This window comes from Ochotona princeps, chromosome 7 (assembly GCF_030435755.1).
Source record: "Ochotona princeps isolate mOchPri1 chromosome 7, mOchPri1.hap1, whole genome shotgun sequence".
NCBI classification, from domain to species: Eukaryota; Metazoa; Chordata; class Mammalia; order Lagomorpha; family Ochotonidae; genus Ochotona; species Ochotona princeps.
In genome coordinates, this window is record NC_080838.1 from 33,494,199 (window position 1) to 33,520,425 (window position 26,227).

Sequence of the window (26,227 nt, forward strand, 5' to 3'; positions counted from 1 at the left end):
AAATCCCACTTTGCAATCTCCAAGTTTCACTAATTCCAGCTTCTTCCTCCTGTACCTCCCCCATCCCCACCAACACTTCTGGGGGTAGTGTTGAAGGGCCATTTCCTGTAATTGCCATTCCCATGAAACCTGGACGTTCTTGCTTGCTTTTTTCCATGATTCAACAACAGAGCCAGTAAGAAATAGAATGAGCATTATGATAGCCATTACCATGTAACTTACTTTTACCTTAGAATTCTTTGGATTTACTCTTCCCCCAGCTAACAAGTAATGGAGATTGAGTATTCACTTAGAACACTGATGTGAACCTTGGAGAAATAATATAGCATTGCTTTTGGTATCAAGATGTTGATAAAATCCTGGGCCTATCTGGAATCTTCCGTGCTCATGAATGTGTCTATAAGTCATAAGATGCCAAAACTTTTACTGCTATATCAAAAGCTGGCCTACAAAACTTAACTGAAAGCCAAGTTCACTTCTTGTACTTCGTACTACTTGTCATAAAATATGAGTGACCTTGGTGTGGAGAAGGTAGGGGCCTAAAACCGTAGGAAGTCTAAAGGTTAAAAAAGAAGGGGGGTGTAGTGACTATCCAAATTTTGATGACATGAGCACCTGAAAAAATGTGTAACTTCGTCTTAGAGACAATAGGAATTACACATCAGTAACTTTTAAGATTTTGTTATTTAGGTTTTTTAATTACACACAAATTCCTCAGGAAACATCATTTGGGGTTAAGTCCTTAGGCCATAGATAACAGATCTAAAACGGAAAAATCCTAAGGGACACTTCACCACTCACCCTGACTTACCTGGATGGTTCTGCATCTTCAGATCTGTATGAAAAAAGATCTGGGCACAGCACTCTAGTGGCTAAAGTCCTCGCCTTGCATGTACCAGCATCCCATATGGACACTGGTTTGTACCCCAGGTATTCCACTTTCCATCCTGATCCCTGCTTGTGGCTTGGGAAAGCAGTGGAGGATAGCCCAAAGCCTTGGGACCCTGCACCCATGTGGGAAACTCGCAAGAGGCCCCTGGTTCCTGGCTTTGGATCAGCTCTGCTCCGACTGTTGCAGCCACTTAGGGAGTGACCCACCGGATGAAAGATCTTTCTGCTTCTCCCTCTCTCTGTATATCTGGCTTTCCAATAAAAAGAAATAAATCTTTTTTTTTTTTTTTTTTTTTTTTTTTAATTATTTATTATTTAACTTCAGTAATTATATTGTATTATGTGACACAGTTACATAGATACTTGGGTTCTCCCCACCCCTCCCTATGTTTGGTATACGCTTGCAATGGGGAAATCTCAACTGAACTTGAGCTGTGGTTATGCAATAAGGTGGAGGAATCCACCATGGTGGGAGGGTTTGGGGAGGGAGGAAATAAATCTTTAAAAAATATATTTCTATGGGCCGAAAGTTGGGGGAAAAATAGAAACATGAATTCTACTACCAAATTAAAAGGACAAAGCATAAGTGCATCACTCTATCTTTCCACTTCTGAGGAGATGTTGTATATTAAAAGGTGGAGGATGGGCATTTGGCACAGCAGTTAACATACGGCTTGGGGCCCCTACACTCCACACTGAAGTGCCTGGGGAAGTTTAAGCTTCACTCCTGATTCTGGTTTCCTACTGTATGGACTCAAGCACCGTGGCTGCAGTACTGTGGCCCTGGCCTCCCACGTGGAGACCCAGACTGACCTCCCTGCTTCCATCGAACTGGTGTGAATGTTTCAGGATAAACTAGAAGATGCCTTTGTCTGTGTGTTTTTGTCGCTCTGCCTTTCCAATAGATAAATTGCAAAACTTTTTTTTTTAATTGTTGTTGTTGTTGGAAAGAGTTGCAGAGAAAAGAAGAGACAGAGAGGAAGATATTCCATCTACTGGTTCATTCCCCAAGTGGCATCAATGGCTGGAACTGAGCCAATCTGAAGTCAGGAGCCAGGAGCTTCTTCCAGGTCTCTCACACAGGTGCAGGGTCCAAAGGCTTTGGGCTGTCCTCAACTGTTTTCCCAGGCCACAGGCAGGGAGCTGGATGGGAAGCGGGGCTGCTGGGATCAGAACCGGTGCCCATATGGGATCCTGGTGCGTTCAAAGCAAGTACTTTAGCCACTAGGCCACTGTCTGGGCAACACTTTAATTCTTATTAAAAGCATTTTATGGGCCTGGTGTGGTAGCCTAGAGGCTGGAGTCCTCACCTTGCATATCCTGGGATCCCATATGGGTACCAGTGTATATCCTGGCTGCTTCACTTCCCATCCAGCTTCCTGCTTGTGGCCTGGGAAAACAGTCCAGGACGGCCCAAAGCCTTGGGATCCTGCACCCGTGTGGGAGACCTAGAGGAAGTTCCTGGCTCCTGGCTTCAGATCAGCGCAGCACCGGCCATTGCGGTCACTTGGGGAGTGAATCATCAGACAGAAGATCTTCCTCTCTGTGTCTTCTCATCTGTGTATATCTGACTTTTCAATAAAAATAAATAAATCTTTTTAAAAAAAAAAAGAATTTAAGTGTTTAAAAGTATTCATAAATTTTTAAGCTTTTGAGTCATTTTGTTAAAAATTATTTATTCAAAAGACGGAGTGACAAAGAAATTGGGCTAGGGAAAAAAGAGAGAGAGAGAAAATGAGAGATCTTCTATCCATTGGTTTTATTCAGGTCTCCCATGTGCGTGACAAGAACCCAAGTACTTGTACCTAATCTGCTGCCTCCCTGGGTATGCATTTGAAAGAAGCTGGATGAGAAACGAGATGGGATGTGGGCATCTCTAGCAGAGATTCAACTTGCTGCACTACAGCACCACTCCTTGACTCCTGTGAAATTACTATTTCTCTCAATTTTTTCGGTAAAGCTAGCCAAAAACTTCCTCTAGAAAGCCTTTAATTTTCATAATCAAAAAAATATTCTAAATGTGTTTTAGTTAAAATAGCCAATGTTATTCAACTAAATGGTTCTTATTTTTTAAAAATTACATGACTATCTTGGTAGTGAAACATTCTACTTAACAAGAGATTAAATACAACCTTAAACTTTGTAGCAAATTTCATAGGCCTTCTTTTAACTAATTCTCTGGATGTGTTCATCTTGAATAATTTTGAAATTTTAGTAATTTCACAGATTACTTAAAAGGTTTGATTTTTCAAAATTCTCCCGTTTCTATGAGCCATATGCTCCATGTAATTCTTTCTTGGCAGACGCGGAAAGTTTTTCATCAAACTCAATCCAATCTACTCCTACAGTGACTTGCCTGGTCTTTGTGGTTATCATTGGCTTTCATTGTAGACAACACTTAGTGCTGCCTATACTATCCCTTATCTGTGTACAATTCAAGTTGTTGGTGCTGTCCTTCCAGCTCTCTGCTAATGTGCCTGGGAAAGCAGGAGTTCCAGGCTTCTGATGTCAGCCTTGCCCAGCCCAGGCTGCTGCAACCATTTTGGGAGTGAACCTGTGGATGAAAAATAACTCTATGTCATTCTGCCTTTGAAATAAATTTTTTTCTAAATTTTTAAACTGTTTAAAAATTAAGTTACCAAAGTAATTTTGTATTTTTTTACTATACTTATAATATAATGGATACCACTGTGAATAAAGAATCTTTTGAGTTTTTTTGAAGTTTATTCAAGCCACTCTACATAATAAAATTAAAGTAGAGGCTGACATTGTAGCCTAGCAGGCTAAGTCAGAGACTGCAATGGTATGCCAGCATCGCATATGGACACGGGTTCATGTCCAGCTGCTCTACTTCCTATCCAGCTCCCTGCTAATGGCCAGGGAAAGCAGCTGAGGATGGCCCATGTGTTCAGGCACCTGCTGTTGTCTTCTGGCTTCAGCCTCCAGCTCTAGCCCTTACAGACATTTGGGGAGTCAATCAGCAGATGCGACACTGGACTCTGTCCTTCCCTCTCTGTAACCCTGGATTTCAAGCAAAAAAAAAAAATCTTTATTTTACTTGGAAGTCAGGGTTACAGAGAAGGGGTGAGCTAGAGATTTTTATGTACTGGTTTACTCCCCAAAGGGCTGCAATAATAATAATCATAGGAATATGGGCTATAGAATGATAGATATATATGTACAAAATATCACAAAATAGGTAGTGATCAAATCAAGGTGGATCCAATACCTCAAACATCAATAATTTCTTTGCGATGCAAACATTCAAAATTATCTTTTCTGGTTATTTTGAAATATATAATAAATTACTGTTAATTATGGCTACCTTCTTTTGCCATGGAACAATAGCACTTATTCCTCCTAGCTATCTGATTTAACCAACATCTCCCTATCTCTTCCATTCGAATAAGTATTTTTATTAGAAAACAGTCATTGAACATCTGATTCTTTTGAACGCTTTACCAAAGTTATATCCTTTTAAATTTCCTTGATTTTGATGCTTAGGATATCTTTTTCCAATTAAAAATAGATGATTCATCAAGAATCTTCTTACAAGTCAAGAGATCCCAGACACACCACCAAATTTCAAAATAAAATCTTACACATCATTTGAGTTTTCTTAATGTGTTCACTTCTTTGGCACCTTAGCAAAAAATAAATTTGGTATATCATCCTATTTGTAAATCTTGATGTCAATACTTAGAACTTGTTAAACATTTCAAGAGCTGAAGCTTGAGGTGCTTCACTTTTTCAATGATATTTACAAGAAATTTTGAATAGCTGCAAGTAAGTTTGGTGGTATTGTGTAACACACAGATCTATTGACAAAGAACTCAAGCACCTGAATATTTCTAAATTTGATTAGTAATTAATAGTCATTATTAACCAGATTTCACACTGAAGCTGAGTTTATATTTCAATGCCATGCATACTTAAAATTATATTAGTTATTTTTGTGTATGTACAAATTATTTATAAAATTTTAAATCTATTACAGTAACCATTTCAAGATGTAATCACAAAATCTTTTATTGCCACAACCAATTATAAGAATAATTCCGTTTCTTTTAAAAATATTTACTTAATTTATTTGAAAGTTGGAGTTACTGAAAGAGGGAAAGATATACTTTTGCATGTTTCTGAATTTACAGGAATATTATTTTTACAATGGCAAGGTACTTTTAGCAAAATTTGCATCTCTTTTACTGCTTGTATAGAGCAAATTATCTTACATTCACTGTCTAACTTTTATGCTCAATTTATACATTCATACAGTATCTGATGCTTTATCTTGATGGAACAGAGTTGAATTTTACTTTGACTCCATATTTTTTATGAGGAACAAAGTTGGACCCGGTCTGACTGAGTTGGCTGTTTTTCCTATCTGCTGCATCTGTGTGTTACCATTAAACTCTCATAGTTTAACCATCCATGAGCTTGTTCTGTGAATAGAATCTACAAAACAACAGCTACTATTTCACTTTTCCAAGGTCACAAAAACACTTAGAGACTAAAACAAGCAAAATTCTTAAGTAAGATCATTTGACCCACATGGAAAGTTATATTCTGCAGAGTGACATGTGAGTGCACTTTCTGGGGCTCTGAATGTGATTCATGATCTCTGGGAATAATCATCTGAAAATGACCTTAACTTTTGGAGCCGATGCTTTGTATTCTGTGCAGTTGGTAATTACGGCCCATTGTTGGATAGGAAAGATAACATTTGCAAATGATACCATTAGCTTTTTTGAAGAGCAGAAATTCACTGCTTAATTTTTCTTTAAATATTGTTGAATTTTGGCTCACTGCTGCCAAAAAAAATTTCTTACCATTGTTTCTAAAGGGAATTGACAACCAAATAAACTCATTTTGACAATGTCTACCACAGGATTCTGCAGAAGGAGCATCCAGACCATTCTCTAGACACAGTACAGAAGGATCATTTGCTTCTGGTTTCCCACGCCTATTCTACAGACACCTCATCTGTACATATCTGGCCTTTGCTTGCCTCTTTTTGCTTGATAAGGATGCTCCGCTGCCCGTTACAACATGGTCATTCCTTCCACAAAATCCAAGAGCCTGCAGTTTCCCCAGGGTCTTATTCAGGTATGTTCTCTTCCAGAAGGGTCTTCCCTACTGCTTCAACAACAAAAACCAATTCACCTTCTTGGGATGTTCTCAAAGCCCATATTTTCCTTTGAATTCATCTCTTCCTGTGGATTGTTATTTTTTCTTTCAATAAATAATACTTTGAAAGGGATTTGAAATCTGCTTCTGAAATTATTCTAATTGAATTCTTTCCACAGTCCAGGCAATAACTTTCTGCTTCACTGCACAAGCCAACATTGTTTCCGTAAAGTTGTATTTTCTTTGATGAAAAGTAAAGAAAATGTAAATATCTACCAAAAAAAGACTAAATTTAATACTTCTAACTGGCAAACAAAGGGCTAGGGCCTATAAAATACATGTCCAGTATGCATATGTACAGTATTTGCTTTAAAAATTCATTCCACAAGTGATTTGTTTCACAAATGGTTGTATAATACTCAAGGAATTTTATGAATTGAAGAGTATTCAAAATTTTTTTTATAGATTTGACATTCTTTCATATCATCATGGATTTTGGTTTGAGAAATTTTCTTCCCTGGGGCTAAATTTTCAACCTTTCGTTCTAACATCACTGGTAATACACAGGTCATTTTTAAAAGGATTAAAATTCTTGGGCAGCAACATCATAGCCTTATTTGTTATCCTCTGAATGCAAAGGATATTGTTACAGATAAAGTCTGCCAGAGAATTATTTCATTGTTAGTCTCAGGGCCCCATGATCCATGAGCCTTTGCAGTGTTCTTTGAATACATAGAAAGTTGGAAGTGTTTATAAAGTCCATTTGAAAAATAGGACCATTTTCAGTTGATTGATAAAGAATATTCAGTTCAATAAGTTTTGCGTATCCAAAAATATATGTAAACTGGTAGTGGTCTCTACTTCATTAAGATTTTGCTACTCCTGAGGTTGGTGTAATAACATTGTAAGCTGTCTGCCCATACGGGCACCGGTTCACGTCCCAGCTGTTCCACTTCAAATCCAGTACCCTGTTGGTAGCTGGGAGGGCAGCACAGGATGGCTCAGGTCCTTGGGACCCTGCACCCATATGGGAGCCCTAGAATAGGTTCCTGGCTCTGGATCAGCTCAGCTCAGCTCTACCCTTTGAAGCCATTTGGGGGATGAACAAGCAGACGGAGGATTTTCTTTCTGTTTCTCCTTCTCTCTCTGTGAATCTGCCTTTTAAGAAAATTAATAAATAAATCTTGAAAAAGAATTTTCTACTCCTAGGGAAAAAATCTATCAGGAAGATATCAGCAAGATGGTTCTCATACTGAAGTCTTCTTTGTGCTTCAATTTCTAGGTTAACTTGAAGGCAGAATGCTGGTGTAACACTGTTAGATGGTACCTAGAGATTATGTTCATGGGTGTTGCCTAAACACAGAGCTGAAACAATCTGCTCACAACACATTTCAATGAAAAAATATATATATAATTTACTGAGGAGATGCAAAATGGCCATAGCTTGAATAGTGGATTATATCACGATGTATCCCAGTTGTGCAAAGGACAAGTCATCCCCAGCTATAAGCAACTGCCTAAGTTGCCTTATACCTAGGCAAGTGTTACACTGCTAGGAGAAAAACAGCCAGAAGCTAGCAAGAATTCTGAGTCTGGTTAGCGCACAATTTGTGTTTACTATACTAGTATGCCATTATAGTTGCTTATTCTTTTTTTCCCCCTTCTTTTTTTTCCCTCCTCTTCTATTTTTTTAAAAGACGGGCGGGAACCCCTATCCATCACTGCTAGCTGGGGGGTAGTGTCCTGGGCTTGTCCAAGCCCAAGGTCCAGAATTTACTCTGTCCACAGGGACCATGCTAGGGACAGATCTTGGACAGCTCTGGGCATGCTCAGGATCATGGTTCTGCCCACCGTTGCCATGTTGGTAGGCTGAGACGAGGTAAATCTGAGCAGCAGTACAGGTGTCTGGATCCCCCAGCCATATGGCTGTGACTGTGGCTGGGGGTACCTGGGCTGGCCTAGGCTTCCTGCTGGGGATCTTAGCTCCCCATCCACCACTGCTAGGTGGGGGGAAGAGTAGAGAGAGTCATGGTCTTGTGGACCCAGGACCACTGCCCACTGCCCGCTGCCACCTGTCGGCGAGCTCTGGGGTGTTGAGAATATGGGATTAATGCCTAGGGACATTCATAGATAAGGCCACTGTGTCCTGAGGAACACCCAATGACAGGGCCACGGCACTTGAAGGTAAGCAAGAGGACTGAGATCTGGTGGTTTGGAAGGGAGAGACCTGAAGATCTTTATGGGTCAGATTGATGCACCAGTCCACAAAGAAGTCCTGGGTTGGGTTTCTTAGCATGGAACATGGCTTGACCATCATATGCCAGTGCACACACAAGTTATAGCTAGGGACCTGTCTAGCAGCACTGGATCCCAGTACCTGACAGTGAGTGTCAGATCAAGGGATGGGTCATGTTAGACTGGATCATGATACCAACCAGCATGCAAAAGAATCAGGTCCGGGGTTGGATTCTGTGGGGCATATGTGGGCCCAACCCTACAGAACTAAACAAGTCCCTCTGGTTAGCTTGAGAGTTGGGATGGTGATGGGTTGAACTAGTACATGGAACTCACCAATGCTCACTGGTACTGGAGCTGGGAAGAAGCAGGAGAGGTCCAGACTGTAGCACCCGCACGAGCAACCTAAAACAGGGTGTGGGGCAGGCCAGGCCACACCAACTCATACGAAAGCCAAGACATATGGGGCAGGTCATGTCAGATAAAAGCCAAGCACCCATTGACATGCATGAGATCTGGGTCTGGGAATGGCCCGAGTGGGGGAACCTGGGTCATAGCTCCTGCTGATGAGCATGTGGCCCAAGCCTGGGTGTTGGGCACGCTGGGCAGTGTAGCTCCATCCATTGGCAAGTGTGTGAGTTGGTTTTGGAAGGGGGCGGACAGGGCAGAGCAGAACAAATCTTAGCTCACCAGCAAGTGCAGAAACCAGGATAGAGTGCAGGTCAGGCTGGGCTAGGCTGCCACACCTACTGGTTTGCATGAGCCAGGGATGGGAGTACACTGAGCAGAGCCAGGTTTCAGCACCTGCCAGCAAGAGTTGGGACTGGGGGCCGGCTAGGCCAGGCCAAGCTGCAGCATCTGAAGGCAAACGCCAAGACATGGGAGGGGCTAGCAAAGCTAGGACAGAGCAACCACTGGCACACGTGAGGTCTATGGCCTGATTGGGGAGCTAAGGGGACGCCCTGTCTGGGTTTTGGGTCTCACTGGTGAGCATAGGGACCAGAGTGGGGGCTGCAGTTTGGTCTGGAAATGGATGAAGTCTCCCTCGGCATGGGTATGCACTGGGTCTGGGGTGTGCAAGACTGGGCTAGACTCCAGCACCTATTGGAGCTCGTGAGAACCAGGATGGGTGTGGTATGGGCTAGGCTAGGTGTCTGTCCCTGCTGAGCCATGTGTGAGCTGTGTCTGGGTATAGATCAGATCATGCTTGGCTGGGCTATAGCACCCAACAGTAAGAACCAAAATGGGTAAGGGCCGGTCAGGAAAGGCCACTCTTCTGGTTAAGATAGCAGGAAGGACTAAGTAGGACCCACCGGTGTGAGCAAGACCTGGCACTGGGAGAGGTTCTGATGGAAGAGCTTGACAACTCTTCTATTGGGACACAGTATATGTAAGTAAGCACAAGAACCAAGAAAAGGAGCAGCCTAGATCAGGACAGGTTACAGTAGCCACGGGTTTATCTTTAGCTCAGGTCTGGGGCAAACCAGTCTAGGCCAGTTCATATCACCTGTTGGCAAATCCAAGAGCCAGAATGGTGTGTGGGTCATGCCAGGTTGGGCTGCAATACCAGCCAGTCCACTTTAGGGCAGGGACTGGGGACTGGTTGGGCTGGCTAAGCTGTAGTCCCCACCAGTGTGAGCTGGAACTGGATGTGGGCCAGGCCAGGCCAGGTTACAGCACTCACTGGCAAATGCCAACGTAAGGCAGGCCAAACCAGGCTGGGCCACAGCACCTGCCCAGCACATGTGAGACTCAGGGAAGAGTGGGCAAACACAGTAGTGGGGCTACAGGGAGTTCCCTTGCTGAGCGTAAGAGCTGGGATTGGGAGCAGACCAGGCTGTGAAGGACTACAACATCTGTTGGCCTGCATGTAAGCTGGATAGCGGACAAGCCAGACTTGGAGGACTGTACCTACTGGTACATGCATCAGCCAGAGGGAGTGAGGGTTGATTAGGCATTGCTGCAGCATCAGCTAGCAGATGCTGGCATAGGGGGAAAACTCAGTCAAGCTAAACTGCAGTACCACCTGCAGAGTGTAAGATCCAGAAAACAATAGGAAAACAATGGGCACCTCCCTCCTGGGTGCCACTCCTACTGGTGAGCATGAGAACCAGGCCTGGGACAGGCATGGCTAGACAGAGAATGGTGCCCGCTGGCAGGTGTGTGGGCTGATAGTGGGTCTGGTTGGGTTGAACTAAGCCTCAATGCCCACTGACATGTATAAGAGCTGAATGGTATGTGGGATAGACAGAACCAACCTGCTGTACATATTGCCAAGCACGGGAACCAGGGCAGGAGGCAGGCCTGGTGGGGTTATTGTGGGTGGCTCTGACTAGGCTGCAGCTCCCACTGGTTTGCGTGGGGGCTGAGTGTGGCAGGATCGGGCTGGACTGCAACACCCATTAGTTTGCATGTAAGACAGGGTTAGAGACAACTGACCCAGCAATTGCAATTAACAGTGTGCACCTAGGCCAATTTAGGTGACGAACTGGGCTGGACCCTGTATTAGCATGCACACACATGAGTCAGGCCTAGGTTCACCTCAGATGAAGTTCCTTTGGGAATCCCCTCAACTGAACCACTGGACTCAGAACTTCAACCATGGAGGAAATTGCAGGTCCTATGGTCTGATTGTGGAATGCATGTGTCAGACATGGGCCTTCTCAGTGGCTTAGATGGAGCAGTGGACAGCATATCCAGATGCACATAGAGGATATGGCAATACACTGGAGCCTGCAGAGGACACCTGGTACCATAACAGAAGATGGAGCACAGAACAAATTGATCAACTACCCGAACCAAGTGTTGGCAGTGAATACCTGGCAAACGGAGACTGTAAAGTGAACTATGTCAGCCAGTGGATTATGCAGAGATTTCTTTGCAACTGGACTGCAAGATCGGCAGCAATATAGAACTGTTAAACTATCAAAATCACTTGAGAAGGACCCTCAGAGCATTCCCCACATCAGAGACCCTGGGATAGTTGGGAGGCTGGATGTGGCTTCTCCCCTTATCTCTCCCCTCCCCCCGATACAGGAAGGAAAAAATGGAATATCAAAACAATGGTCTCACCCACTTTCCTCTAGCCATTGACCCTTCGCACCCTAATCAAATATGTAAAAATTATCAAAAACAAAATTTATACAATTAAAAAAACCTGAAGGTATATTAGTTAAAAAAAAAAAAAAAGATGGGTGGGGAAGGTGGGGAACTCCAGGCCAGGACATGCCACCTGGTACCTGGGTGAGGGAGATACAGATTGCCCGGAGAACGGGGTCTGGGGACTTTCTGGAGTAGAAGCAGCTAAAGACATGTTTGATGTTTGACAAGGAAGGAGTGACTTCTTGGGTCTTCCATAGACCAGGCTATTGCACTCATAGGTAGGCAAGGGAGCTGAAACAGTGATTTTTAAGAGGGAAACCAGAGGCATCTCTGGGTCAGGCTGAGGTATCTGCCCATTTGGGAGACCTGGGCTGGAATACATAGCTTTATCCTCTGCCCATAGGCACTCACAAAAGCTGGGGCTGGGAAGCATGCCTGGCTGCGCAAGGCCATGGTACCTGCCTGCAAGTGTCTAAGCTAAGGGTGGGCTACATCACACTGGGCCACAGCATCCACCAGAATGCGAAAGAATCAGTCCTGGGGGCAGATATGTTAGGGAACTTGTTTGTTCGCCTCTGTGGGACTGTATCACCTGTCAGTTTATGCAGAGAGCTAGGGATCAGGATGAACCACAGAACTCACCTGAAAGGAATCCACCTGAGACTCAGGGGAGCTGGGCCTTGGAGGAGACCAAGCTCAGTGAGAGCTAGAATGGGTGTGGTCAGTTGGACTAGGCCACAGTACAAACCAGTGAGTGTCAGAACTGGGGGCTGGCCATGTCAGTCTAGTAGCATACCCAGTCTGCTGGCACATGTAAGATCTGTTGCTGGAAGGGGACCTGGTAAGTAACTTGGGGAATTCCCCTGCTAGGATACAGCTCCTGCTGGTGAATGCAAGAAGGGCATTTACTTCCACCTAGTCATATGATGGAAAGCAGAGCAGGTTGGACCACTCTCCTGGCCAGGCTTTGCAGCACGTTCTGGGTCTGTGGAGGCACTAAGGTGGACTTGATTAGTCAGTAGACCTTGAAAAGGGCTCTTTACCCTGGTGCAACAAAGCTGATAACGTCTCAGAACTATCAAAATCACTCAACTAACCCCTCAGAATACTCTCCCCCACATTGGGATATCTATGGCATCACCAAAGGATCATTCCCCACTCTCTGGTGCTGATGTAGTTTGACAGCAAGGAGCAGCATCCTCCACCTCCTCTCCTACCAACACAAGAGAAAAAAAACCAAAACTGAAACATATGTCCCACCCACCTTCTTCTGTACCTGAATCCTCCCCACCCTAATCAGAGGGCCACATGGGAATCCCTCTCGACTATGCAAATAATATGAAAAAAAATTAAAATTTTTAAAAAGGAAATGACAATTCACACTTTTACATACCCAAGTTGCACCCACACATGAAAGAGCAGAAACAGTGATCGCAAAGTCAGGAGTAACACTGCTTGTTACCAGGGAACTTGGTGTGAGATCAGAAAGTCTGTAATGGAGTTGAGGCTCTTCTGGGCCTTGTAAGTAACATGTGCATGAAGGCAGAAAGTTACATGTTTTAAAATAAAAGGCCAATAATTTGGAAGGCAAGAAATAAGTAAAGAAGGATGGATGGATGAAAGGAAGGGAGAAAGAAAAAGAAAGAAAAGAAAGAAAGAAAGTGCCCCCTTGTGATTACACATAGGGCACTGGAACAAAAGATGCTATAATGTATTTACAGAGGAAAGCAGTTCTCAAGCTCAGAAATGAGAGGGAGAAGGCATGCATGCATCTCGGAGAACGTTAATGATGAAGCCACGCCCTCTGAGGAGAACCCTTGGGCCAACTTCTCCTCACTCAGACACTCCGTGCCTGTACTATGTAAAGGTGTCATCTTAAAGCTAAACATCAGAGGCAGAAGAAATGGCTCAGTTCAAGCAGCATACTACAAAGTCAGGTTTGCACCTTGCCTTTTATGACTTGCCTTTCTATGACTTGGAAACTGTAGTCCCTAACCACAGAAAGAAAGCCTAGAGCCTAGAAAGTCAAAAGTCGAGAGCCAAATTTTCAGGCAGTCAAGAAGGAAACACTGCATTGTACTAGCTCAACCCCTTCCCCTCCTTTCCTCTCCCTGTTGGGTTAAAGCTACCAAAAACGGAAGCCTTTTCCTCCATTTTCTTACCCTCTGGCTACTTCCCTTCTGTCTGAAATTTGTGTCTGCCTGTATTTGGAGGAGCGGGGCAGGAGATGGGGGCATGTGCCCATGTGTACACCTGCATTTTAATGCTCAGGTTTTAATTTATTCTATGGCTTAAAAGTGGCTCAAAACCACTGTTTTGAAATAAAGCTTAATTTAAAGCTGGTGTTCTTAGTGCAAATAAGATGTAGAAAATTTGATAACAATCTGGAATCACAGAAAGGGCCCCGAAATGCAGAACAAAAGATCTAGGTTCTGGTCCCTACTCTTTCAAAGTCCATGTGACTGTGAGCTTAGTTAGGAATCTCAGCTAAAATACTCAGAGCTGAAGGTACACAGCCAGAATGATCTTGAAGACATTTTGCTGCTCTGACACTGTATTATTCCATGAAAATCTCAGTGACGTCAAGGCAACCACCAGCTACAACATTTGAACAGCTTGTGGAAGTGCACCTCAAGTGCAACAGGCAGGAGGGGGCAAATTCAGCTTTGGGAATGTTGAAGATCTCTGCTTTGAGAACCGAGTAGCTTACTTCAAAATTAAGTTGGAACAAAAAAAATCATGGTAGTAGTAACATGTAATATGTGTTACATGTGAATTGGATTAAAGTAGCAAAACCAAGGGATATATCCATAAGATCAACAGAAGGCAAGCACCACCAAATAGACAGGACTGCCCACTCTACGAAGGCTTTGAGGTGCAAAGAGAATAGATAAAATTTAGAAATCGGATAACAAAATTGGAGCACCATAGTAAATCCAGTGGGAAACTCTCATTGGAAGCAGGGTCCAAAATTTGATAGGTCTGGTAGTACCCTTGGCTTGGTCATTTACTATATATGTGTACTTGGGCAAGCACATTATGTGTTCATTGTTGACCCGCAGAGTTATCCAACCTGCTCTGCCTTCCATCCTCTGAAGAAGCATCTCATGTCCTCTGCTGATCTAAATGAGCTGGCTGTTATGTCCCCCCATATCCATCTGGGCATGCTGACCACTGCACATGCATCAGAAACTGAGAAGGCCATACTAGCACATGAGTCCCCAAAATTCTCCTAGCAGGCAAAGTCCTGACCCCAGATTTTATGCATGTTGATGAGTGCTTCAATCCAGCCTGGCATGGCTCATTTGCAGTCTCAGCTCTCACCTGGCAGGTGCTATACCCTCTCCTGGCTCTTATGAATACCAATAGATGCTGTGGCCTGGCCCAGCCTGGTCTGCCCCCAGATCCAATACACATAAATGCTGAGGAGTGCTGTAGACTTGCCTGGCCTAGCCTGCCAGCCCCAGCTCTCATGCTCCTCAACAGGAGCTGTGACCTAGCAGAGGATGTTCAACTTCCAGTTCAGCTCCCTATTAGTGTACATGGAAAGCAGTGTAAGTTGGCCCAAGTGTTTGGGCCCTTACCACCCTCTTGGGAGACCCAAATGAAGTTCTTCTTGGTTTCTGGCCTTGACCTGTCACCATCTCAGTAACAGCAGCAATCTGCAGATGGAACCAGGGGGTGGAAGATTTCTGCTTCTATTTCTCCCTCTACCTCCCTACCCCATGTGTCTCCCCCTCTCTCTATAACTCTCCCTTTAAAATAGATAAATAACTCTAAAAACAATACACACTCATAAATGTAAAAACTAAAGGAATGCTGCCACCAGTGGCTTTTTAAAAAGTTTCAATGCCAAAAATCCTGGAAAACATAGCTTTAGCTTTCTTGCCTCTAGACTAAAGGAAAGTAAACCTGAAAAGATGTTTTGATTTATTTATCAGAGTTATACAGAGAGAGGAAGAGACAGAGATAAACAGAGAGCTTCCACTTGCTGGTTCACTCCCCAAAGAGGAGTAACAGCCAGGGTTGGGCTAGGTTGAAGCCAGGAGCCTCCTCTAGGTCTTGCAACATAAATGAAGGGGCCCAAGCACTTAGACCATTTTCTACTGCCTTCCTAGTTGAATTAGAAGGAAGCTGGATTGAAAGTAGAACAGCCAGGTCTACAACTGACACCCATATGAGGTGCCAGCATCACAGGTGATGGGTTTACCTGATATGCCACAGCACTGGCCCACTTATATATCTGCCATGCCTACTACCTGCATTAGTCAGAATACTCCATTGAACTGAAAGTATTGAAAGCAAAAGATCAATGTTCCTGCTCAAGAAGGAGAACGGTGAATTCAACTTTTTTCTGTATTTTATTTACTTATTTGAAAGGCAGATATTATAGACTGAGAAAGAGAGGCAGAAAGATCTTCCATCTACTGGTTCACTCTCCAAATGGCTGTAACAGCCAGACCTGGGCCAGCTCAAAGCCAGGAGCTTCTTTCACGTCTTCCACATGGGTACAGGGACCCAAGGACTTGAGCCATCCTATGTTGCCTTCCCTGGCCATAAGCAGAGATCTAAATCAGAAGTAGAACAGTCAGAGCATGAACAGGCACTCATATAGGATGCCAATGCCACAGGCTATGGACTACCCTGCTATATACCATCATGCCTCCCTCTCCTCAACCTCCTATTCTTCTTGTATTCAGAACATCAAACCAACTGCACAATATCTACTCACATTGGGAAGGATCACCTGCGCTATTGGGTTCACTACTTCAAGTGCCAGTCTCTTTCAGAAGGACCCACACAGACATACCAGAAATAATATTAAGCCAGATATCATGGCCCAGTCAAGGCTAACACATGAACTAACCAGCATATCATCTTCACCTAAAATTTCATTCAAAAATAAACAAGTCAATTTCCTCTAAAAGTACAACCCAACAGAAATGCTCATCAATTTATCAATTGATATTACAGTAAGAGTTCCAGCAGGTGCAATGAGAAAACTTAGGGGGAAAGGTGCTTCATTAAGTTGTTTCACAGCTCATGTCCCACATCTGAGTGCCTGGATGCAATTCCTCTGACTAGCTCTTGATTTCAGTCTCCTATTACAGGTTCTGAGAGAAAGAGGTAATGGTGGAAATAAATACTGCTACAAATATCATTTTATCAAACTCTGCTTTATATCTTTGTCAAACCAATGATTAAGGACCCAGTGCAATGGCTCACTGGCTAATCCTCCCAAGTGCCAGCATCCCATATGGGCCCTGGATAGTATGCCAGCTGCTGTACTTCCCATCCAGCTCCTTCCTTGTGGCCTAGGAAAGCAGTAAAGGATGGCCCAATGCCTTCAGACCCTGAACCCCTATGGGAGACAAGGAAGAAGTTCTTGGCTCCTGGCTTCGGATCAGGTCAGTGCTGGCCATTGCGACCACTTGGGGAGTGAACCAGTGGATAGAAGACCTTCCTGTCTCTTCTTCTCCATACAAATCTGCCCTTCTGATAAAAATAATTTAAAAAGAAAGAATGTTATACTATTATAGTTTTAATAATTTTAAAGTTTACTGTATATGAGTGAAATGGTCATTTTTTCATCCAATTATTGTTTATAGCTACTGTCTATATTTCCCCTAACTAAAGTTCTTTTTGTTTTTGACTGGTTAAACTTATTCAGTGTATTAAGCTTTTCTACTGTAATGTAAACTTAAAATAAAAAAAAATACAAGAAAGGGAGGAAGAAGGAGACTGGGAGAAAGGAAATATCATTATGTTCTTAGAACTATACCTAAAAAATTACATTGAATCTGCTAAAACTAATTTAAAATAAAAAAGAAAAATAAATAAACCAAAAAAAGAGGAAATACCATTGTGTACTCAAAGACGGTGCAAAGGGCCAGCCTTGTGGCACAATGGGTTTTAAGCCTCCTCCTACAATGCCAGCATCCCACAGGGCAGCTCTGGTTTGAGTGCCTGCTGCTCTGATTCTGATCCAGCTCCTGGCTAATGTGCCTGGGGAAGCAGCTGGATCAGGTCCAGGTGATTTGACCCTGCCACTCATGTGGGACAGTGGATGGAGTTCTGGCTTCTGGTTTTGGCCCATCCAGAACTGTACAAAAACAGGAGGTTGGGCCAGACATTTCCTTCAGGCCATTGTTTGTCAATTCCTGATCTAGTCCATGGTCTTTAGACAGCCAGGATACCCATCGTACTTAGTACAGTATACAGCTTAGGTGTTTAATAAACATTTGCTAAGTAAGACTTGTACAGTGAACAGTGATTGCAATATCAGCACTCAATCCGAGTTACTTTACATGGACAGTACGAAGTCACACTGCCCACTCTGTGGCTGAAGCTAGTTATATGTGATATAATATATTTACAGCAAAATATTTATGATGCTCAAAAGCTAATTTTAGAAACAACTTAGTATTTGGTGTTGATGAACACTTGAATGGTCTCATTAATATTATTAATGGTGCCACTCAGTGTGGGACTACATACCCTTCTCTGCACTCCCATTTAATTTGGCCCTATTTACCATGTTTCCAGAGTTTTAAAAAATAGTCCCAATTTAGACTATTTAGACATTTAAAAACAAAAAAGCTATTTCCTATTTCCAAGTTTGGAATCAGGAATCTCAACCTTTTAAGTTCCATAAATACCAAAAGCATTGTGACTGTGAAGTTCAAAAGGCTTCCAGACAGAAGCAGCCCACAGTACCACCAGGACCTTCCTTCCACAGATTTCTACACCGTCCTTTGCATGGTGGTTAAAAAAAAAAAAAGAAACTTGGAACAATAAGCACCTGAACATAAAGCACCTAAGGAATAGAAAGACACCACCCACTTTGAGAACCTAGAACCTGAGATATGATCATTTCCTGTGACCTCATCTTCAACTAGAGTATGGTTTCCTAGGTGATAACATTAACTTTAGAAGCTAAGCATAAGTGGCCACAACACAGGTAAGGCTAAGGAAGGCTGGGAATCCTGGCTGTTGCTTTAGAGTGAAGAAGGCCAGAGATCAACCCCAAGAAGGGTGGGAGTTAGTTACTTCAAAGGTGGGCTCCTAGGTCAGCAGAAATGAAGCAACACAGAAACAAGGCAGCCATATCCCACCATATTTGCGGTTCGTTATCCAGTCACCAGGGGAATGGTTAGAGCAGTTCATTTTCAGTTATTTGAAAACTTAGAGTAGTCTCTCTCTGGAAAAACTGTGCAGAAACAGAAGCAAATAGCAAAGGAAAGTAGTATCAAAAAGAGCCCATGAGCTTCTGATTTAGAATCAGAGGGCAGGACTTCCAGCCAGCTGTAAGACTAGTAGTCATTGTCATATTCTGTATAAGCCTGTTTATTAACCTAATAAATAACTAGGCTGGATTCGGTGCTCACTAAACTCAGAGTCAAACACATCTCTGAAGTCCCTTCCAGCAGGACCTAAGAGGAATTCAACACTGTCCTAGAACTGTAAGTACATCCTTCTCTCGGAGAAGGTGGGTCCCTGAGCAGCTCAAAGTTCCCAGTTTCATAGGGGGCACAAATCCACGCAGCTCCTCATCCACAGTGCTTTGTCCTGGGTCACTACTGTCAGTCCTGGGATACAGCTGTGAAACAACAACTCCTTCAACATGGTCGAGGACTTTTCCTAAACCCCCAACAAACATTTTTACCATGTTAAGAACACAGGAATACTTCAAACAACACTTTCAAAATTTATTGTCAAACTCGACCGGAGCTGAATTTGGATGCAGGTGGTCATCCCATCTTCAGGAGTGGGTTAAGGGACCCAAAAATCCTCATGGCTGAAGTGACCTCAGACACAATTCACCTAACATTCCCAGCAAGCTCTCGGTATACGTTTTGACCGAGGCAGTTCATCAGTAAGTCGCTTCTCTGAAAACAAGAACACTGGGCCAGTTTTATTGTGCAAGCTTGAGCCTGTTGGGGGTCGGGGTCAGTAATCCGGGGCTAGCAGAGCTGTGTGGAAGGAGGACGTGGAACGTTAGCATCCTGGCTTCTCCTGAGGCACCCTACCGCTACTCCCCACCCCTCAGCTTTTCTCCTGCCAGCCAGACACGTTGCCCAAGTCTGCCTCGGGCCTGCCTGCCAGTGCTGCCGCTGCACCAATACGTCATCAACTTGTCCACGCACCGTGCCAGCCTGGCCTTTAAACTGTACTTCGCACTCGGAATACCAGTTTTCAGAAATACGTCATGAGGGCAGGGGTGAACCTGCTACCTGTTGAATGGAGGAATGAATGAACCCACGGCACGCGCGTCTCTCCCTGCTACGACGAAAACGTGGCTCTCTTAGACGCTCTGGCCTGCGGCGTCGAGGGGGACAGAGAAGAAAGGAAAAGAAACGGGCAGCCACCACAACAGCCACCGGAAAAAGGCGAGCGCCGAGGGAGGACACGCGGCCAATCGCGGCCCCGGCGGCTGGCCCCGCCCGCGGGAGGCAGTGCGCGTGCGCACGCGGGAGCGCGGCGGTCGGAGCCGCGGGCCGGGCGCGCGCAGCCGGGGAGTGTTTGACGTGGCACTTCCCAGCCCAGCTGCAACTCCGGGCGCCCACGACGCCGCGCAGCTGGCAGCGAGGCGCGGCGGGTGCCAGGGCAGCCGGTGCTCCCGGCACGCGAGGCAGGCTCTCCGACGCCCGGCAGCGTACGGGAGCGGGTGCCGGACGAGGACCAGGTAAAACGCCTCGCCCCGCGCGGACGCGCTCTGGCGGGACGGCCGCCTCCTTGGGGCGCAGCGGGACCGGGGAGCGGTGCCCGGTCGGATGCTCACCTGTGGAGGAGGCCGGCGCTGGAGAGACCTGGTCCTGGCTTCTGGAGCCTTTTATTAGTGCAGTTTAGTAAGGGGCCGGAGGGAGGAAGGAAGGTGGGCGTGGGCATATTTTTTTTTTTATCCGCTCCCCCCACTTTATGCCGGGGTAGAGGAGAGAGGATGCAGGGACGGCCAGGTCGTCACGAGTACCGGTGTCACTCACTGGCTACCCTGTGCTCGTCGTCCATTGTTTTCGCTGTTCTCTGAGGAAGGGGATATGCCAAATCTTCCTAGTGAAAACGGCCACTGTGTCTTTAAGCGTCCGGACATCCCGGGAGTGAGACTGAGCCGGCCCTATCCCAACTTGCTCCTGGGGGAGAAGTGCACCTTAGCTACTGTTGCCAGGAGACAGTGGCCTGGTGGAGGTGTTGGGGGGGTGGGTTCCGTGCTGGGATTGGCGCTCCCCAGCCTTGGGTCTGGGCCTGCCCCGGTGCCAAGTGGCGTTCTGCCATGTCGCCGCCTGAAGCTGAGTCAGGTTTCTCTAACTTGGTGAGGAAGTTTGACGTGGCAGCCTGGGCTGTGTGAGGAAGCTCGCTGCTCCCGGGACCTAGGCTGGGGAGCGGGATGCTTCCTGCTCTTTCTGCCTCTTCTCTTTGCTCAGCAACAGGCTGTCACGGAGGTGGGTTGGTGGGTTGGTGCCCGCTGGCGCGATATGGCTGGTTAGAGGAGCCTGACCAAAGCTCAGGCTGCCACGTCTCTCTCTCTGCTGAGTGGGAGGAGGGAAAAGACGTGTCATCAGGAACCTAGAGGACCAAAAGGCCTTTGCCTGCCGCTCTGCTCCTGAGTGCTCCCTTGAAGGAAGAAAGTGATGTTATCTGTGCGTGCGCTGGGTCGCTTTAGTTTTGGAAATTCACACTTTGAGATGATAGGAAACCAGAGCGCTAGTGTTTGGCTTCACACTTGAAAATTTGAAATGCCATTTCCTGAGTAGAGGCGGACTCCAAGTCTTAGCAGCAGTCACCCAATCTTTTATCTCAGAAGGCAGCAGATAAACAAAAAAAAGAATAGGTCTGTGTTGGCTAAAGAAGTTGGCAGGAAACTAGAATCTGTGTTTTGTATTTGGAAAGGCCTCAGGATGCTTCATTTTATAAAGAGGGAATTTGAACCCCAGAGAGGTTCTTCATCGTTTTCTGTGTTACCCTTCTAAGTGCTGGCAGGTGCACAAAACCCATTCCTCTTTCCAGGATCCAAGGCACTTACTACCTCATTATAAAACTGAAAATAGTCTAATGAGATGCTTCCTAGTTGACAGAAAAATTGGGAAAATGGAAAACTTACAAGCAAAGACGTTTGGGTTCTGCATAGAAGCAAGCTGAGTCTGGTGGGTTTATTTGTAAATGTGTATACCCACACGCTTGAAATGAGATTTTTTTTCTTAGCTCCTTAAATAGAGGTGCATGTGTTCCTAAAAGTGGGATGTCATTTAAATCAGGAAGAAGTTCTATTAAGAACCTGCTTACAACTCAGAAGTACTTGCTATTGCTGCTTGGCTTGATCAAATTATGATCATGAATCCATTGTCAACTTATATTCTCCTATTGGTTGACCCACATTTCTCTTAAAAGCTACCAGTTGGAGGTGTACTAAAAAGCCAGGTCAAGCATGTGTTTGCAGACTGCTGTAGTTGGTTAGTCAGTTGAATGACAGGGTGTGTTCTGTGACAAGAAAAAAAAAGTGGCCTTGAGAATCCAAAGAATAACAGAGGGAGCCTGTACGAAGACCTGTGTGTGCAACACTTCAAGTGTCCAGTGAGAAGCTGGCTGGCCATGGTTAGTGAGCTTTCCTGTCTGAGAATGCCCAGGACTGACTGTTTCAGGAGTTATAGTTACAGCTTGCCTGGGATGATCCTATGAAACCTCGTATACTATGAGGATATCTCACACACCCCCTGAGAATTATACTTTTCTTCAAACCATAAGAAAATAGGTATTTGCAGCATCGATGCCTTTGTAGCACCCAGTCATTAACACTCTTTTGTTGGTGTGTTTTTGTTTGTTGCAGAGAATCTGTTGTGGAGCTGTGCTTTGGAATGACAGTTTCAGGATGAGTCACCAAGGGTATGTGGCCACACCCCCCTACTCCCAGTCGCAGCCTGGAATTGGCCTGTCTCCACCTCACTATGGACACTACGGGGACCCATCGCATGCAGCTTCCCCACCAGGTACAGTGTGCGCCTCGGACTGCTGCCTGACTGTTCCCTGCTCTGGCTGAGACACAAGATGTTCAGAAAGAGGGGTAAACATTATACACATGCGTGCTAAGGTAACTTGGGCACTAATTTTCTAAAAAAAATCATTTTTGATAGTAGAAAAATGCTGTTAAATTTGCACACTAATTATCCATTGATAATAATAAAAAAATATATAACCTTTTGGGCCTGGAGCTGTAGCCTAGTAGCTAAAATCCTTGCCTTGCATGTGTGAGGATCCCATATGGGCACTGGTTCGCATGCTAGTTGCTCCACTTCCCATCCAGCTCCCTGCTTGTGGCCTGGCAAAGCAGTAGAGGATGACCCAAAGCCTTGGGATGAAGCACCCACATAGGAGACCTAAAAGAAGCTTCTGGCTCCTGGCTTTGGATTGGCTCAGCTCCAGTCATTGTGACCACTTGGGGAGTGAGCCAGTGGATGGAAGATCTTTCTGTCTCTCCTCCTTTCTTTAAAATCTACCTTTCCAGTAAAAATAAATAAATCTTTAAAAAAAATACAACCTTTCCTTGAAATCATTACTGAACAATATTGGTTGCTGTAAAATATGGTACCTAGAGCCTGGCATAGAACCTAGTGGTTGAATCTTTCTCTTGTATGCACCAGGACTCCATATAGGCACCAGGACCACATAGAGGTGCCAGTTTGTGTCCCAGCTGTTCCACTTCCCTTCCAGCTCCCTGCTTGTGGCCTGGGAAAGCAGCACAGGCACAGGATTGCTCAATGCCTTGGGAGCCTGTGCCCATGTGGGACACCTGGAAGAAGCTTATGGTTATGGTTCGAAGCTTAGCTCCAGCGATTTTGGCCACTTGGGGGGGTGAGTCTGCAGATGGAAGATCTTCCTCTCTGTCTCTCCTTCTCTCTGTATATTTGCCTTTGCAATAAAAGTAAATAAATCTTTTAAAATATTTATATACGGTGCCCAGCAGAGCTGCAGAGAGTCTCAGCTTTGGGGAAAGATTAGACAATAAAGGAGTAATGGATAGACCTGAAAAATTAATGTTCTGGTACCAGCTGAATGCATGAAGCTACCTGGTTTTATCATCACTCTGAAGAAACCAAGCTTCTGGAGGCAGGGCTGAGGCTAGTGGCAGCTTGCTTCAAGTCATATAGTCCCAGAACCCTCAGTGAGCGAGGTAATCACAGGGGTTCTGAATACTGAGGCATTCAACACAGCAGAAATGTCATAGTATGTAAATGCCCAGGAGGAGTGGACCCCTAGATAGGACCTGGAGCAAGGTGGTTGAATGGTTCCTGCAGAATCCAGACATCCACTTTTGTGAATACTAGGGGTCGGAGAAAGAGTGAAGCTGGATGCCTATGATATTGTTTATAAGTCGTGCTGATCCTACAGGGCAGGTGGGATCCATGTAATCTAGGAGTGACACTCAAAGCTCACTGGGCTGTACTTTATAGTCCATATTGGTGCAGAATCAGTGAGAGCTGTTGGAAGCCCTGCGGCCACACACAGTTCATTATAGCAAGTGCATCCAGATTGGAAGTCTCTTGTGGAGTGACACCCTGATGATTTTGTCTTCTCACCTGTTTTAAGGACCTCCCAATGAAGCATTTTTTCTCTTATCCGGGACTATATGATTTCCAGTCTTGCTTTCCTGAACTTGTGGGAACCATCAGCCTATCTTTCTCTGGTTTCTACCTGCTGGCTCCTCCTTTCTGAGCATTTATAGACAATAGTAATTTTCTATTTTTGGTGCTTACCGTGTATCAGGAACTGATCTTAGAAGTTTTTCATATATTATCTACTTTAATCCTCATACAGATTTATGCTGTGGATTAATGGCCCTCTCTTGCAGCCAAGGGAACCAAATGTCTGGTAGGCTATGACTTGACCAAGGTTGCATAGTGTGTCCCGGAGCCAGGACTTACATCCAGATCCCTCAAGAAAGCAGACAGCAAATTCATGCACACCTATGTATGACAGTCAGTGTCGCCCGCTCTCCTTGCTGTCTTCACAGCCCTCAGTGCAGTCAGGGACCTCCACCCTTGCCTGGGCTTCCCTCCAGGGCTCAGTGTGTTTCATGTGTCATTGCTTGGCCCATCGACTCTTCCACTTCTCAGGATCATCTGTGGCCTCCTATTACTAAATGCAACAGGTGTTGTCCTAGCCATTCTCTCTTGTATTTGACACGGTCTCCCACTCTGCTTTTACACACCTCTCTTCTTTGATTTTGAGGACAGATCCTATTGTTCATCTTGGTTCCTTTTTGGGCATTGCTTTGGTGGGATCCTCTCCCCACAAACGCCCCTGGCTGCCACATGACCTTGAAGTTTTGCCTTTTCTCCCTCTCTGTTCCATCCTTACCACTTTTTCTCTTTCAATAGATTTTTTTTCCCCCTAAGTGATGTTATTCCGTATGAAGTACCTGCCTCACCTCCATATTTCCAAACTCCATATTTTCAAACTCCTCATGAACAAAAAAATTCAGTATTTCATGAAAACCTGTTTTCTTTGCATTCCAAATTTTACTCGTTAGCATAATTTATTTAGTGATCCATGTGAGAAAGTTTCACTAGTAAAAAAGAAAGGAAAAGACAGAGAGAAGGAAGGAAGGAGAAAAGGAAAAGGGGAAAAAGGAAAAGGAAAAGGAACAAACTAACTCTCCGTTTGTCTCCTCCAATATGATTGGTCACTTGACTCTTTTGGTAGGAATTATAAGCACCTTTCACACCTGCTTCCCATTGAACTTGTCTTGTTCACCGCCACCACCACCCCCCATCTAGTTCTCCTGTAGATTATTAAAATGATCTTTTAATCTTTATACATCTCTCTAGTACTGACTTTCCAAACCATTAGTTTTTGAGGCAGGGATTTTTCTTTTGCTAATACCATGCATGCCTAGTTGGACTTAACCTTTTATAGATACTCATTGCATTTTTCCTATTGTGCACCTGAGGACTTCGTTGTTTCACCCATTTCCTGTTTTGTCAGCCCCACTGCTCCCTTACCACAGTCCTCTCCCAGGGATACTCAGTTCCTGTCATCTGGGGGCTGAGTAGTGCTTGCTCACCAGTACCCCTCAACACTAGTAGGCCACTGCTTTGTTCTTGGAACAGTTTGTTCTCATCTTCCTCCATTCGACTCAGTTCCAGGTTCTTCTCAGGTGTTGCTGACCAGACTCTTCCTTGCACATATTTATAGATCCTCCTCTCCTTCCCACACCCATTTAGGATGTGGACATGATAGATGTGCCTGTAGCAAAAAAGGCACTCATGAAAATTTGAAAAAAAGGTAAATTCGTAAAAAGTATCTCTGCAGTGGCTAACTTGAACTTAGTATGAGTGTTTACTCAGTGAGTGAAGTATGTGGCAAGCTGTAGTATTCTGGAACAGAGCATTTTGTTACTTGCCAATATTTAAAAAAACCAATCTTGATTGGATTATATTCTTCGTGCCTTAGCTTAGACCTCTTTGTCCATACCTGTTCTCAGACGAATAGCCAGACATTCATCTTCACTGGCCTACTGCTGTGCATTATACCATTCTTAAATTGTGATGGTTTTGTTTCATTATTTAAGGCTTTCATTAAATTCCCGCAGTCTTCGCTGCTCTGTGCTGAAGAGCCTCAGCCACCTTAACCTTCAGTCATCATGTATATTCTCATGTAGTCTTTTGGTGATATTTTTATCTGACCGACACAGGCAACCTAGTTGTGGCTCCTTGAAGAATCTTCAATCGCAGATATGGCTGGGTCTGACTTGTGCCTAATAAGTGTGCCTTTGTAATGTTAATGGTGCTATATAGTAACAAATGTAACATGTAGTGAGTGAGCAAAATAAACCTAGACTCAGTGCGTATGGTTCTTATTGGTGTAGAGGGAAATGTGT

General features: G+C 44.6%; 1 protein-coding gene across 4 annotated transcripts in view; it reads left to right on the plus strand.

The window, feature by feature from the left end:
• Positions 1 to 19,892: 19,892 nt before the first annotated feature.
• SEC24D (SEC24 homolog D, COPII coat complex component) overlaps positions 19,893 to 26,227 on the plus strand; it is a 123,885-nt gene continuing 117,550 nt past the window's right edge. Inside the window, exons 1-2 of one of the 4 annotated variants that reach the window (XM_058666913.1) lie at positions 19,893 to 20,041; positions 22,178 to 22,337. In XM_058666913.1, the coding sequence (XP_058522896.1) occupies positions 22,220 to 22,337 (118 nt within the window). In that variant the 5' untranslated portion in view covers positions 19,893 to 20,041; positions 22,178 to 22,219. The other 3 variants (XM_058666914.1, XM_058666915.1, XM_058666912.1) reach the window with 3 other exon arrangements.